This window comes from Ovis canadensis, chromosome 2, assembly GCF_042477335.2.
Source record: "Ovis canadensis isolate MfBH-ARS-UI-01 breed Bighorn chromosome 2, ARS-UI_OviCan_v2, whole genome shotgun sequence".
In the NCBI taxonomy this organism is placed as follows: domain Eukaryota; kingdom Metazoa; phylum Chordata; class Mammalia; order Artiodactyla; family Bovidae; genus Ovis; species Ovis canadensis.
This window is the reverse complement of record NC_091246.1, coordinates 155,676,470-155,693,540: the sequence shown is the minus strand read 5'-3', so window position 1 is coordinate 155,693,540 and position 17,071 is coordinate 155,676,470. Positions and strand designations below refer to the sequence as shown.

General features: G+C 34.0%; 1 protein-coding gene across 40 annotated transcripts in view; it reads right to left on the bottom strand.

Moving 5' to 3' along the window:
- BAZ2B (bromodomain adjacent to zinc finger domain 2B) overlaps positions 1-17,071 on the bottom strand; it is a 421,280-nt gene that overhangs the window by 90,918 nt on the left and 313,291 nt on the right. For 12 of the 40 annotated variants that reach the window (XM_069577353.1, XM_069577352.1, XM_069577361.1 and 9 more), the window contains 5 exons: positions 12,014-12,617; positions 10,142-10,435; positions 8,876-8,936; positions 7,992-8,100; positions 7,643-7,744 (listed from right to left, as the gene is read on the bottom strand). In XM_069577353.1, the coding sequence (XP_069433454.1) occupies positions 7,643-7,744; positions 7,992-8,100; positions 8,876-8,936; positions 10,142-10,435; positions 12,014-12,617 (1,170 nt within the window). The remainder of the gene's footprint in view (positions 1-7,642; positions 7,745-7,991; positions 8,101-8,875; positions 8,937-10,141; positions 10,436-12,013; positions 12,618-17,071) is intronic. The other 28 variants (XM_069577372.1, XM_069577374.1, XM_069577380.1 and 25 more) reach the window with 3 other exon arrangements.

Sequence of the window (17,071 nt, the reverse complement as noted above, 5' to 3'; positions counted from 1 at the left end):
CAAGACAGACAGGTCATGGTGGAGAGTTCTGACAAAACGTGGTCCATTGGAGAAGGGAATGGCAAACCACTTCAGTATTCTTGCCTTGAGAACCCCATGAACAGTGTGAAAAGGCAAAAAAACAGGACACTGAAAAATCAACTCCCCAGGTTGGTAGGTGCCCAATATGCTACCAGAGATGAGTGGAGAACTAACTTCAGGAAGAATGAAGAGATGGAGCCAAAGCAAAAACAACACCCAGCTGTGGATGTGACTGGTGATGGAAGTAAAGCCTGATGCTGTAAAGAGCAATATTGCACAGGAACCTGGAGTGTCAGGTCTATGAATCAAGGTAAATTGGAAGTGGTCAAACAGGAGATGGCAAGAGTGAACGTCAACATTTTAGGAATCTGAGCTAAAATGGACTGGAATGGGTGAATTTAACTCAGATGAACATTATATCTACTACTGTAGATATCTACTTAGTTAAAGCTATCCCTTAGAAGAAATGGAGTAGCCCTCATAGTCAACAAGAGTCCAAAATGCAGTACGTGGATGCAGTCTCAAAAACGACAGGATCTCTGTTCGTTTCCAAGGCAAATCATTCAATATCATGGTAATCCAAGTCTATGCCCTGATCAGTAATGCTAAAGAAGCTGAAGGTGAAATGTTCTTGAAGATCAATAAGACCTTCTAGAATTAACACCCCGAAAAGATGTCCTTTTCATTATAGGGGACTGGAATGACAAAGTAGGTAGTCAAGAAACACCTGGAGTAACAGGTAAATTTGGCCTTGAAGTACAGAATGAAGTAGGGCAAAGGCTAATAGAGTTTTGCCAAGAAAACACACTGGTCATAGCAAACACCCTCTTCCAACTACACAAGAGAAGACTCTACACATGGACATCACCAGATGGTCAATACCGAATTCAGACTGATTACATTCTTTGCAGCCAAAGATGGAGATCTATACAGTCAGCAAAAACAAGACTGGGGGCTGACTGTGGCTCAGACCATGAACTCCTTATTGCCAAATTCAGACTTAAACTGAAGAAAGTAGGGAAAACCACAAGACCATTCAGGTATGACTTAAATCAAATCCCTTATGATATCCACTGGAAATGACAAATAGATTCAAAAGATTAGATCTGATAGACAGAGTGCCTGAAGAACTATGGACAGAGGTCTGTGACACTGTACAGGAGGCAGGGATCAAAACCATCCCTGAGAAAAAGAAATGCAAAAAGGCAAAATGGATGTCTGAGGAGGCCTTACAAATAGCTGAGAAAAGAAGAGACGCTAAAGATGAAGGAGAAAAGGAAAGATATACCAATTTGAATGTAGAGTTCCAAAGAATATCAAGGAGAGATAAGAAAGCATTTATCAGTGATCAGTACAAAGAAATAGATGAAAACAATAGAATGGGAAAGACTAGAGATCTCTTCAAGAAAGTTAGAGATACCAAGGGGACATTTCATGCAAAGATGGGCACAATAAAGGACAGAAATGGTATGGATCTAACAGAAGCAGAATATATTAAGAAGAGGTTACAAGAATACACAGAAGAACTATGCAAAATGATCTTCATGACCCAGATAATCACAATGGTGTGATCACTCACCTAGAGCCAGACATCCTGAAATGTGAAGTCAAGTGGGCCTTAAGAAGCATCACTAAGAACAAAGCTAGTGGAGGTGATGGAATTCCAGCTGAGCTATTTCAAATTCTAAAAGATGATGCTGTGAAAGTGCTACACTCAATATGCTAGCAAATTTGGAAAACTCAGCTGTGGCCACAGGACTGGAAAGGGTCAGTTTTCATTCCAAGCTCTAAGAAAGGCAATGCCAAAAAATGCTCAAACTACTGCACAATTGCACTGATCTCACACGCTAGCAAAATAATGCTCAAAATTCTCCAAGCCAGGTTTCAACAGTATGTGAACTGTGAACTTCCAGATGTTCAAGGTGGATTTAGAAAAGGCAGAGGAACCAGAGATCAAATTGCCAACGTCCATTTGATCACTGAAAGAGCAAGACAGTTCCAGAAAAACATCTATTTCTGCTTCATTGACAAGCCAAAGCCTTTGACTGTGTGGATCACAACAAACTGTGGAAAATTCTTCAAGAGATGGGAATACCAGACCACCTGACCTACTCTTGAGAAAGTGTATGCAGGTCAGGAAGGAACAGTTAGAACTGGACATGGAACAACAGACTGGTTCCACATTGGGAAAGGAGTACGTCAAGGATGTATATTGTCACCCTGTTCATTTAACTTATATGCAGAGTACATCATGAGAAACGCTAGGGTGCTTGAAGCACAAGCTGGAATCAAGATTGCTGGGAGAAATATCAATAACCTCAGACATGCAGATGACTCCACCCGTATGGCAGAAAGTGAAGAACTTAAGAGCCTTTCTTAAAAGTGAAACAGGAGAGTGAAAAAGTTGGCTTAAAACTTAACATTTGGAAAACTAACATCATGGCATCTGGTCCCAATACTTCATGGCAAATAGATGGGGAAACAAAGGAAGACTTTATTTTGGGGGCTCCAAAATCAATGCAGATGGTGACTGCAGCCATGAAATTAAAAGATGCTTACTCCTTGGAAGGAAAGTTATGACCAATCTAGATAGTATATTGAAAAAGCAGAGACATAACTTTGCCAACAAATGTCAGTCTAGTCAAGGCTATGGTTTTTCCAGTAGTCATGTATGGATGTGAGAGCTGGAGTATAAAGAAACCTGAGCACCACAGAATTGATGCTTTTGAAGTGTATGGTGTTGGAGGAGACTTTTGAGAGTCCCTTGAACTGCAAGGAGATCCAACCAGTGCATTTTAAAGGAAATCAGTCCCAAATATTCACTAGAAGGACTGATGTTGAAGCTGAAACTCCAATACTTTGGCCACCTGATGCTAAGAACTGACTCATATAAAAAGACCCTGATGCTGGGAAAGATTGAAGGCAGGAAGAGAAGGGGATGACAGAGGATGAGATGGTTGTATGGCATCACCCACTCAATAGACATGAGTTTGGGTAAACTTTAGGAGTTGGTGATGGACAGGGAGGCCTGGCGTGCTGCAGTCCACAAGGTTGCAAAGAGTTGGACACGGCTGAGCAACTGAACTGAACTATTGGAAAAAATTAACAGCATTGTAGTCTTGCCAGTGGCCCTATGTTGCCCACTTTACTGTGAAGTCTCACCTTATTCCTTATCAACAAAACCCTGACTAGAGCTGAAGAGCATTTTGCTTAGTGTTTTATCTTTCTCAGACAATAAGCTTCTTTAAACCAGTGATCATAATTTCTATTTCTTTTATATTCTTCAGTTTCTCTATGAACATTAGTTTTTCCTGAAAGGGAAGCCTTCAAGTTTATTTCTGTACTGATATGTGTTCATACTTTCTTTATGGAAAATCCATTTAGGGAAAATATCTGCCAAAATATTAATTTATAAGAAAAAGGCTCTTTTCAATATGAATGATATTTTTCTTTTCTCAAGGAAGTAAGACATTTAAAAAAAATCTTAAAAAAAGTACATCTCAAAGATAGAAAACAACATTTTTTTCCTAAGTCACTTTTAACTTGATCCTTCTTTGCATATTTTCTTTTCTTTGCTTTTTTGGCTTGAATACAGTAGACATTCATTGACCTTTGCTAGTGAACTTCCTGGTTGAAAAAAATGAACTTAATTGTTATATTTATGCTTAAATGTTTTGTTTTCTACAATTCACAAAAATACTTTGCAATGTAGATTATCATATTTTTCAAAATAACCTTTGCCATTAACATTTTGAAACCATCATATATTTCTAATAAAAACGTGAATATTTTTTACCTTCTTACCTAACAATTGTATTAAGGTAAATACAAGAAACCCAATTTTATATTACCCAAATCTGCCTAGCTCAACCTTACTTTCTTTTATTCTGACACTCAAAAACAAAATAAAATGAAAACAATCATAGACATTAGGTTCAACCAGTCCTTACAATATGATGGAGAAGTCTCTAAGAAATATATTTACCGTTATTGCCTTTTCGAAGGAGTTTCACTGGCTAAAATAGTTAAAATAATTTCATAAAGAAGGTAGCCAGGCTAGTGTATCATGTGACTATAAAGAGTGTATGGTTCATTTTATTTCATGAAATCTATCATCTTTAAAATCACAACTTTTATAGAAGCTGGTAGGAAGTGTTTGGTATCTAAGATCAGTAGATACTAACAAGTAGCCAGTTTTACAAATCTCTCACCACATTTGTAGACTGAAATAAACAAAACTGATAATGGAAAGATTAAAGCCCCGCCTACTCAAATTTCTTGTGTCAACCCTTTCTTGTTTAATTAACGGCTTCTCTTTTTAATTTTAAAAAAGTAATCATTAGGTTGTTGTCATTAAGGATGAATTTACTAAATTTCAATAAATACGAACTCTCATGGTGTTGTTTAGTCGCTAAGTCATATCCAACCCTTTTGCAACCCCATGAAATGTATCCTGCCAGGGTCCTCTGTCCATGGGATTCTCAAGCAAGAACATTGGAGTGGGTTGCCATTTCCTTCTCCGGGGGATCTTCCTGAGCCAGGGATTGGACCTGTGTCTCCTGCATTGGCAGGCGGATTCTTTACCACTAAGCCACCAGGAAAGCCCCATGAACTCTGAGCTCTCGTTTTACTGTACTATACACAATGAATCAATACATTCAAAAAAGCTTGCTGTTGATAAATATATGTATAATCATTGTCTCAAACTCAGAAGTACTTTGTCAAAATAATTAACATAAAATAACTCTGCTTCTCTATTGCAGATATTATCTTCTAACAAAAATTACCATTTCCTAAATTTCATCTGTAAAATATAGAGTACCACTGCTGCAAGTTTTTGAAATATCTTGAACAAAATTAGAACTTATAGAACTGCTGTTGCAGTTGCTTTTTGGTTTTGGTAACAGAAAAATATGATGGAAGAAATATATTTTCCAATGCAAACATTTTATTAGGAGAGTGATTAAGAATACTAATGAATGTATAAATATAGCATTACATTTGTAATCAAACACCCAGAATAAATATATGTAGCTTGGAAAACTGTAGCAGTAACATTTAAAATCAGTATGTAAAATTTCCATGTATTTGGAAAACTGAATGTTTAGCTTTTTTGGATTATATGGGTAGATGTAATTATTTTTAAATAGGAAATTGTTTTTCACATTATAGTTGCAATACAAGCAAATTTTAGGAATTGTGAAACATGTAAGAACATAGGTAAAAATAAGATCCACTGTACCACCAACCATTACAACCATGATTAAATCTTTGACACATTTCCTTTCAGTCTTTCAATATGCATAGTTTTATTTTTCAATTTATGTACACCATCAGACCATTTATACAATTTGTATAAAGGCTGACCTATTATAAACATATACAGATCATTACTACTTGGAAACAGTGTCTTTGTCCCAAATTATATTTTATATCTTCTACAAAATTTAGGCCAATCAAAATTATTACACACTAAGATACTTTAACAAAGATATGCAATCTTTGTTCATTTTCACAGAAAATTACTATATAATTATATACATTTCTAATTAACCATATGCTTATACATACTGATCATATACTAAAAAAGTACATTTCTTTAGCTACATGCATCTCTAATGAAGTAAACTTATTTTGATTACTTACCTTTAATTGTTGTTGTCTAAAAGTATCCTGAAATAAAATCAACTTATATTTTTTAAATTGAGAGAAGTGTTCTCAAAATTGCTAATATTTTCCCTTAGCAGGCTGCTGAAATGTTGGCAGCTTATAGTCTTGAACTAATAATTCATCATATTTCCTTGATTGGAACTGATCTCTCAATAAGACAATATGCTTCGGAAAACACTGATTACATTTAATAAAAAGTGAATGGATGTCAAAGAACACTCTGCTCTGCCTAATGAGGCTTCATAGATTGAGTCTAATTACCACTGATACAAAACTAAAGTCCTTTATGTACTGGATAGCAATTAGCTTTCCTCTCTAGAATAAAATTCTATTTAACTTAAAAACATAAAGATATCATTGGCATATTTAAATGAGATAAGGTTATATTAACATGAATGAAAAGATTTAAAAATGGGAATTTTTAAATAAAATCATTATTGCCTTCTAATGTTTGTGACTTAAAAAGTGATCTGCTATATATGAAGTATATAAAATAACGCTGTAGTTCACTAAAATTCTAAGAATCTGGTAAGTTACACAGATTTTTAAGTTGAAAAAAGAAAAATCCTAGAATGTATTTCCATAAACAAGTTAAATCTCAGATGAATTTGTTTTGGCATTTTAGATTTACTAGTAAAGAAACAAGTGGATGTGGACATAACTTGTTTCATAAAAACTCATGGATGACAATGGAAAATAGGTTACAGAATGAATGTAAAAGATCACTTGTCAGAAATCTTGAGTTCAGCTAGGTTTCTACCTGGATGAGATTGTGTAATCTTGGGAAACTCCCTTAATCTTTGAGCTCTCAAAATGAATGACTCTCTTGAAGAATTAGGAAGTAATTTTTTACTTCTATAACTATAAAATTAAAGGGTAAGATAGTATGGAAAAACTTGCCCATTCACAATAGAAAATATTAATCACTAGAAGAGTATCTTTCTGGGCATTATAATGGGAAAAAAGAAAAGTTCAATCAAGAAGGAAAATACCAACTTCAGTTGGCTGAGCATTTTAACCCTTTAAAACATTTTCATCTGTATGATTTCATTTTAACCTCATCATCATCCTATGAGGCAGAAGGATAATTATGATTGTCTCTATTCTGCAGGTAAAGAAACTGAAGTAAAAGAGGGCATGATTTTGTTGTTTGAAATCATAAAACTATTTCATGGATTAACAAGAATCTAGATCTCCTCACTTCATAATTAGGACTTCTTTCAATGGAGCTAATAAAGGAAATAATAAGCACATGTAGCTGAATCTGAGTATGGAATAAAGACAAACCATTAAAGGAAACATAGGAAATGAGGTTTTATTGGTAAGTTCTTTGTGGTGATTGGTGAGGTTATGTACTTAATCCTTAAACTCAAAGACAGCTGTGGTGATATTTTCATAAATGTGTGTAATTATTTAAAAATTCAATTTCTACAAAAAGGAGAAATTTCATTCATCTACTATTATGGAATTCCCCCTAACTCCATCAAAAAATTATCACACTGGTGACAGTGGATCATGTAGTATGGCATAATAAAATGGATAAGATCCTCCCCAAAACTAAGGCATATCTATCCTCTCTTAGACTGACTCATAACAATTGTTTTTCCTATTCTAATTTTTTTTTAATGTTTACCTTTCAGGGAACTAATGTTTTCCTATATTTCTCATGAACATGCAGATACTTTTATACCTGTATAAACTATCAAAATTAATGACAGAATTAACAAACAGGGAAAAGTTTACTTAAATTTGAAAAATAAAAAATGTCAAAGCTCCTTGTTACTGAAACACAGTATATTGAGGCCTTGTGAGTGTCTACCACAAAGTTATATGTATAGCTATAAGAATTAACTAACAAAAGGCAATGCTCCAGAGTGTAGTGAAATTTACTTCATTTAGGTTATGTTACTACTTTTTGGTTCAAAGACTGTACTTTTTAAAAAGTGGATACCTGCGGTCCATCTCTGGCTTCATAGAAGTCACCCACTCTTATTTTTGCACTGAAGCTGAAATTGTCCCTTGAGATATCCATTATTCCATTTCTGCTGAGATACTGAAAAAATCACATATTTTTCCACTTCAGGTTTTAATAATTACAACCCAGCTTTTATGTATAGCTATCTTCAGGACACTATGGTTTTGTATAATCTAATAAAGGGCTATGGATTAAATTCAACACATTCATTAGTCTCACACGAGAGAATATTTTGTGTTAAAGAACTTTGAGAAAAGCATATTTTTTTTCCCACAAGCAAGCTTAATAGGCACCAAATGTGTGTTATTTGGTGAAAAGTATGTACCTTTATTACTTCAGGGTACTGCCTAAGTTTCTTTCCACATGGAGCATAATATGCTACTTCTCCTTGAAGGCGCCCTCCAAAGTTTCTTATTCTTGTCTCTCTCTGCCAGCTACACATAATAGAAATGAGGGTTATAACATACTAAGTTTTAAGAAAACTTTTAAAAATAAAAATTAAAACAATTTAAGAACACATGCTCTTTAGACAACACAAAAAATACAAAGAAAAATATAGCCAGTCATTCAATTCAGGTACATTGAAATAATTTGAGATTTTTTACTAAGTAATTTAACTAAAGTTAATCAAACTCAATTTACAAATATTAAACAAATATCAAAATTTTAAGAAATCACACTGGCATGACTTTGGGTATTTGGGCATGTTCAGTAATGTGTCAAGGTGTATTGAATTTATATTTGAAAAGCTTTAAATGAGAAGAATAAGGCAAACTTGGCTCTCTGCTCTTTGGGGATCGCGAACTTGCAGTGTGAAAATTCTCAGTTCCTATTCAACCATTTTAGCCAAATTCTGCTCAGGTCTTTCAGTTTCACCCACAGTAGCTTTCACCATCCTTTAAATCTATCTTCACAACAACTTCTGACACTCTTAACTGTGTCCCTGCTCTCTGCCAGATGATTTGCTCTTGCAGCTTTTTCAATCATATTCCCACCTGGCTGCATATGATCCCATCTCAGCTCTGCCATACCTAAACCCAGCAGATAGGCTTAATTTTAGTTTTCTGATATATCAACATCAGATATATCAGCTTTGCTCTTCTGCTTTAATAAATACTGTGCAGTATATTCACTTCTGTTAACAACAGTAGAGAATGAGAAATCAAAACATGCATAAATATGTGGGGCAAAAGCATAGAGATTGCATACCCATATTCCAAAGGAATATGCAGTTCACGTTCATCTGTTACTCTTCTCCTTTTGGAAGTGCCTTCAAGAAAATTCAACCAGTTAACATAAAAGATTAGTTTATATACATGAAAAATTTTTGATAGTTTTGAAACTTTTCTTTGAATAATGTGTCTTAATAACTTGAATTATTTAGTGTTTTTCTGCAGTTTGTACATTATTTTTAGATTATTTTCAACAAAACACATTGCATAAAGTAGAGGGTTTTTTTTCCCCTTTTGGTCTGCATGACATAATAGCTAGTATTTATTTCTCTCTAATGAAAAGACGATGAAAGTAAAAAGGTAAAGCTTTCCTCTCATCTTGTTATTAAGGAAATGGCTAAAGAAGTAGGAGGAAAATAGCAGACAGAGGTTTTGAGAAACTATGTACAGTTTTTTTCTTTGAAAATATGAGTTTTAAGATGTTGAAAAATTTCAACAGTTGGATCATACATTTAAAAATAATATAACTTCTATAGCCATATAAATGGCTACAGTCATTGTGTACAATGGCTATAGTCAAAAGCACTTTAATTAAACTACAAAGAATAGGATTATAATTATATGGAAAATTTTTCATGACAAAGATCAAGCTTCACCAATACAAATGGATACATCTTAAATAAGTTGGATATCATATTGGTTCATGGCAAACGAAAACAAAACTAGAAATTTTCAAGAAAAGAGTGACATGTGTAAAACAATATATTATTTTACAATACACACCTATTTTTTTTAGTTATTCAATTGAGAATAGAAATTTGAGAGTAATAATGCAAAACCTTTTAAAGAAGACCTCTAATAGTTTATAAAAGATCAAATAGGAAAAAAGATATGGCATGTTAATAAAATACAACTACTACTCACTAATACAAATGACATTGGTTATGTGTTGGGCAGACATGCAATTGTATCTTAAGAAAAAAAGTGAGCTCATTTTTGTAAATTACCAAAAAAAAAAAAAAGTCCAACTGTCAGTCAAATTCTAAATTCTAGAAGTATAAATTGAACATAAAAACAGGAAAGTATTTAAACTCAAGAGCTGCCATCAATCAGGTTCTTAAATTGGAAGCACAGAGAATAAAAATGGTAGTGAGTCATATCCTTTGAAAATACACGCTGACCTTCCTTAGCCTAAAATCTAGCCCTTGATTCCAATGAGATCATCCCCAGAACACTGTATAAATAAGAATTCTTGTTATGGTTTGATTTCTACTTCACAATAATAAAAATAAAGTGTAGGTACCAGAGTGTGGACTTGAAGTAAGTGTGGAAGAAGGTGTGCCAAGAAAAGCAGGTGACTGGGATTCAGAACATAAGGCAGCAGGAGCAGAGCCTGGGGCTTTTGCTATGTGGAGGTTACGAGGTGTTGAGTGAGCTGTGAGACTGATGGAAGGGCTTTTGACAGAGGAAGCTGTTTTATTCAGTTTCATTGAAGTTTTCTCTCCTTCAGTATCACTATCTGATTCATCTTGGTCTTTATCATCATCATCATCTTCTTCTGATCCTTCTGTATCTGATTCTGAATTACTATCTGATTCTGGGAAGTAAAAGAAGCATTTGTATATTATAACTAGATAATCACCAACAGTTTGCAGTTTGTATCTAAATGGAATAGTTCAGGAATCAGCATTTGTGACTGAGAACTCAAATGAGCAACTTTCCTGAAGAGTAAATGTAAAAATTACTATCTTAAAAGCTATTTGAGCACAAGGTATGTAAGCCATAAATGCTTAAAATGCTTCGTTAAAGTAACTGTTTTACTCAAATCATAAAACCTGAATCACAAAATTGTTCTTCTCACGACACTATTCACATGATGAGTTTTCAAAATTATTTTCAATTTAATAAAGAAACTAAAGTATAGAGGAAACAGAATTTTATTATTTAAATCAATAGATTTCAATAATCTGAGAAGTACACAAGGTTCAGTATGAGGAAAAGAACTCTGGAACTATCATCATTAGTTCTTCTGGGTTTTGAGGCAAAAGAAAACAATTTTGGTGGAGAGATACTTGGCTTTGGGGCTGCAGTTAATTCTACTCGTCAAGCTTCTCAGGCGTCACAAAAGATAGTATTACAGAAAAAACCGTGGGGAATAATTTAATGATTTAATAATTTAAGTTTGTGCCAGCAATGTAGTCCTATAAATTTGCATCTATTCCTATAGATATGTAAAACCTAATCACACAAATGATACTAGGCCTGTATTTTAATGGTTCCCAGAACAACAGCTTCTATGGAATTGTCTTTTTTGTGTAGAACTAGCTACCCATATCAAAGTTCATTATTAAAGTTACCTTTGAAAGCTATTAATACTATGTATCATGCAAAGTTGTATTTATGGGAACCCTAGGAAAATATATTATTAGGAAAAGTTGTTCTTACCCTGAGCAAGTAGGTTGTTTTTACCTTATAGTCATTTTTAAAATTGTATAATTGATTATATTTTCCTACTTATATTGGTAGATAGAAAATTTTAAATTGGATTTGTGGCTGACCAGGAACAAATTCAAAAACTTTTATAATATGTATCTCATCTTTGTATTTAAATTTTAAACTATCTTATATTTTATATTTTCAATCTTCTGTGGAACAAGAAAGAGAGTTAAAGGGAAATAAAACAAGAAATTAAAAAGAAAATAAATAAAATCAGGGTACTCTATATGTTATTAAATAAATTCTGTGTTGCTAAGAATTATTCAGAGAGATTTAGGCTTTGGGGTATTTTCTGAATGACTGAGTAAAATTTTGCCTTTCTTCAAAATATCCAGTGACACAATTTAACAAGTAGCAGAAGAGATGAAAAAGAAAGGACAAATGAGTGGTCATGAATTAAATGAAAATTAAGCAAGTTCCTCATGTTCTTAATTCATAAATTATTTACTATCATTTTAAAGTTATTTGTTTAGTATTAAATGAACAAGCTGGGAACTTAATTTAGGATTGTCAATCTCAATTATTCCTTTCCTTTACCACTCACTATAGAAAGGCACAGAGCTGCATCAAACAGTGAACGACAGCGATTTCAAGTCTGTGGATCTGAAGAACCTCTTTAAAATGTTTTGGTTCACATGGCATTTAGAGAAACACTTTAAACTTAAGAATAGAAAACAACCTGATTGGCTGTCATCAGAGTCATCATCTTCATCATCTTCCTCATCTTCGTCCTCATCTTCCTCTTCATCCTCATTTGAATCTTCAGAATCTTTGCTACTAAGAATGTCTGAATCTGTTCCTCTAAACTGTTCCACTAGAGACTTTGCAGGATGAGAGCGAGGCTGTGTTTTCACTGTGTTTACATTGTTGCTAACTGCTTTTTCCTTCCCTTGACTATGCAGTATGGGAGAGGGAGAGGGTATGACAGTTGTCTGATTGCCAGGGGTTCTTCTTCCACTTGTACTCAGATTTATAGGTGAGGGAAAAGGGGTGCTACTTGCAGTAGCAATGTTTTCATTAATCTTACTCTGCATTTTAGTTTTGGTAGTAAGTGCCAGAGGAGCTTCTTGAATGACACTTTGAATAACTCCATTTGGTTGGTGATTACCTAAAAGTGCATTTGTCAAGAATGGATTAGGGTTGTTGTTTTCTAATGTTTGTTTTGGATGTGCTGGTGAACTAGAGGTTGGTTTTGGATTTGACAAAGCTGCAATAACCTTCTTCAGGCTCTTAGATGACTCCTGTTTCTTTAACTGAGCTGGGAATGTCTGTTTATATTGTTCCTGTTGAAACATAAAGTAGAATACAAAATAATAATGTATCATAAGAATAAAGACTACTTTTATTTGCTTTCTGTATCTGACAACAACTAATCATATACAAATTTAAATCATGATATTTAAGTGCTACAAATGTAGTAGAAGTGATGACTAGCTGATTGCTGAACCTTGGCTAGACATATTTAAAAATTTAGTATGTCTTTCCTCTTCAAAATATGTGTTTCCTTACTGCTCTCCCCTCTTATTACTGCAGTTCCCATTTTTCTCAATGACCCAAACTTGAAACCTTAAAAAATCTTTACTTTCATTTTTTTCAAGTCAGCCACATTAATACTATGTGTTTTGAATTCTTTCATTAAAATACTGCTCAAATTTAAGACATACTATCACTTCTTCCTACCCAACTCCCAATATATGCATATGCCAAGGGCAATTTTCTCATGAAATAAGCTACATTTTATATTAGCTCTTTAGTCAAAACCTTCAGTGCCTCTTCCTCCACTGCCAACTTTATAAACCTTAAACACTTATATCTGATATTCAAATTACTTTTCAAGTAGACACTAACAAACCTCTGTAGTTCAACTGGAGTTTTGGCCATGCCCGCTGCATGTCATACAGTACTTTTACCGCCTCTACAGTTTGTTATAACCGTTTTCTTTGCCTAAAATATCTTCCTCTAATACATTTCAAGCTGATGAAATCCTGTTCATTATTCAAAATCTGACTCAAGATGCTTCCTATATTTGTCCCAGCCTAAAGCACTCATCTCTCCTATCCTTGAGCTCTTTTATGTCCCCGCTTATAGCCTATCCTGTAGTTTTCTACAGTAACCATGATTTGAAGTTAGTAGAAAGGCTGGCTTAATGTTCTGTGGAATCTATTTTGTAGTGTCTTTACCACATTAGCATTGGAAAGAACGTAGAAAACAGTTTAGAAAAAACTACACTTTTTCAGGAAAAATTCATTTGTAAACCATTAAACCATAAAATTTACATCTGTAAATAGCAACAAAAATTTGATTATCAGGATCTTCATGAAAAGAATAACATCATATGAATTTCATTAAACTTGCATAATTATAACTAAAATATAAAAAAGAAAACTGAAGTAGAATGATTAAAATATCCAAAGTTGACAGAAATAGAAGTTAAATTTTGAAAGGTAAAATTCTGCAATGAAAACGGCTGTCTTGAAATTAAAATCAACAGTATTGTCAGCACTGGACCTGGACTCTTAATACGCAAGTCAGCAAAGATTTGTGGTGGGTTATTTCTTAAATATAAATGGAGATGGAATGCCACACAGAATGACTTATTAAATATTTTAAAGTACCAGTACTAATAAGCAGTAAGCAATTCCCATATAAACTTTTTTATCTTATTTAACTTATCTTAATGGTATTTGTTTAGAAAATTAAGTTGACTTTTTGTAAACAAACACTGAAATATAGTATTTGTACATAAGGCAATGCTTCACGAAGAGAAAGGGTTTGATTGGTATTTATTCAGTGAATAAAATATGGAATATTATACTACATAATTGTTTATCTTTTTAAAAAGAATTTTATAGCAAACTTTTACATAAAATATTTTAATATACTTAATTTTACTTAATATTTATATGAAACATAAATATTGCATAGTATATGAGTGTATATATATATAATGTATTCAATACTTCATAGTTTACATACATACTGATTTAAATTTTCAGCAGAAAAATTTAGTGTATTTTCATTCCTTGGAACAAAATTTTGTCACAGTCATTTTGTATTCAATAGACAGTATTTTTAATAGGCAGATAATATTCCTTCCAAATATATAGGATCAAGAGTCATAAAATCAAAACCTTTCCCTTTACTTTTATGTTTCATATTTTAATTTTCTGAAGTTGCTTCTCATTCCATAACTCTGAAGAATTACTTCTCAAATATTGACATCTGAAAGTGTTCTAAAATAACCCAAAATGACTGTATTTTATCCCAAGACCAGCTTCAGTTACGCTTTTACAGAAAATGTGCTATCCTTTTTGATATTAGGGGTGTGACATTAAGTAAGAGGGGAGAAAAATGAGACCTGTATGGTAGCAAAAGTCTTGCTACTTCAATATACCCTTGAGCGACCGGAGTATGAGAAAAGAGAGGTGCAAAGCTTTGTCCTACCTCGAAGCTCTTGCTCCCCTAGTCTTTACCTGACTCTCTGGAGACCATAAAAAATCTTCTAGGCAAAACTCCTGGTCTTTATTACAATTAATGTATACTGACTTAAATTAAATGTCTATAGTATAAAGTTTGAAAGGATCCAATAATTAAATAACACTGAAGAAAATCATCAACTAGTGCAGAAAGCAGATACATAGACGGAAGAGTGAAATAATGGAAACTGTCATAAGAAACCAAACAAAATTCTAAATATATTAGACTGTCACATAAAGAATGAAAGCTGATGTAAGAGAAGTATTTATAAAAATACCCTTTAACTCAATGCCTGCCTGCTGCCTGCTAAGTCGCTTCAGTCATGTCCGACTCTTTGTGACCCTATGGACTATAGCTTGCCAGACTCCTCTGTCCATGGAATTCTATAGGCAAGATTACTGGAGCGGCTTGCCATGCCCTTCTTCAGGGGATCTTCCAGACCCAGAGATTGAACCCATGTTTCTTATGTCTCCTGGATTGCCAGGCAGGTTCTTTACCACTAGTGCCACCTGGTAAGCCCTTAACTCAATTCTAGATACCAATAAATAGATAAAGTCATTCACAGTTGAATCTAGTGTGAATGTGTAGTCACATAAAATATTTCCCACTAACTACCATATTATTTCAGAAACACCAAGTTATTTCACCTTTATCATGGGCTTTGAAATCAGAATGATCTTGGTTTAAAAATCTGTCTTCTCGTAACTTGTTATATGATGTTGAAAAGTGACTTAACCTCTCTGAGCCTTAGTTTCTTTACCTCACAAAATTTTGTAAGGATTAGATAAGATCACATGGGTAGAAAGCCTAGCTTGGCTATATTTATAAAGCAAATGTTTAATAAATGACTTTATAATAGATGTCACATAAAAATCTTTAAATAGGAATTTAAGAAACTCTTAAAAATTAAGAAAACTTTCAAAATGCAAGTAACTATTGATGTGGCTCTGTAAATTTATTTATCTTTAAGTGGAATATACATTCATGAAAAAAATTAAAGTAACCAGTGCAAAGTAATTTTTAACTTGCTTAGCTTTTCAAAGAGAGTCAATAATATGATGCCAATAACTCCTAACAATTGACTGGTCCATTACAAGTTGTCCTATGTGTGGTATTATGATATCACTCGTCATTCCATTCAGATTAGTGGTTCTCAAATTTGGTTGCACATCTGAATCACGTGGGATGCTTTTTAGACATGCAATATCTTAATCTCAACACAAAAGATTCTGATTTTAAATTGTTCTGAAATGGTTAGTTCTTTTTAAAAGTTTTCCAGGTGATTTTAATGGACACTTAGGCTTTAGAACTACTCATTTAGATTCTCAAAAGAGTTCTGATTTCCTCACTTTTCTTTGACCTTGTTCTTAAATTCTTCCCTGATAGCTTAGTTGGGTAAAGAATCCGCCTGCAATGCAGGAGACCCTGGTTTGATTCCTGGGTTGGGAAGATCCGCTGGAGAAGAGATACGTTACCCACTCCAGTATTCCTGGGGTTCCCTTGTGGCTCAGCTGATAAACCTACTCCAGTATTCTGGCCTGGAGAATTCTATGGACTGTATAGTCCATGGGGTCGCAAAGAGTCAGACAGGACTGAGCGACTTTCACGTCAAATTCTTCACTGTAAAAAACATACGGATACCATGGGGGGAGGGCAGGTGGGATGAACTGGGAGATTGGGATGGACACATATACATTACTATGTATAAAATAGATAACTAATGCTGCTGTTGCTGCTGCTGCTAAGTCGCTTCAGTCGTGTCCAACTCTGTGTGACCCCAGAGATGGCAGCCTACCAGGCTCCCCCATCCCTGGGATTCTCCAGCCAAGAACACTGGAGTGGGTTGCCATTTTCTTCTCCCATGAGTGAAAGTGAAAACGAAGTCGCTCAGTCATGTTCAACTCCCTGTGACCCCATGGACTGCAGCCAACCAGGCCCCTCCATCCATGGGATTCTCCAGGCAAGAGTACTGGAGTGGGTTGCCATTGCCTTCTCCGGATAACTAATGAGAACCTACTATATAGCACAGGGAACTTTATGAACCCTGTGGTAACCTAAATGGGAAGGAAATCCAAAAAAGAGGAGATATATGTATATGTGTAGCTGATTTACTTTGCTGTACAGCAGAAATTAACACAGCATTATAAATCAACTATATACTCCAATAAAAACTAGTTTAAAAAATAAAGAGTCAATTGTCAAGGACATTGTGATTTTTTTTTTTTTGAGAAAGAAAGGCAGCATATCATAGTGATTATGA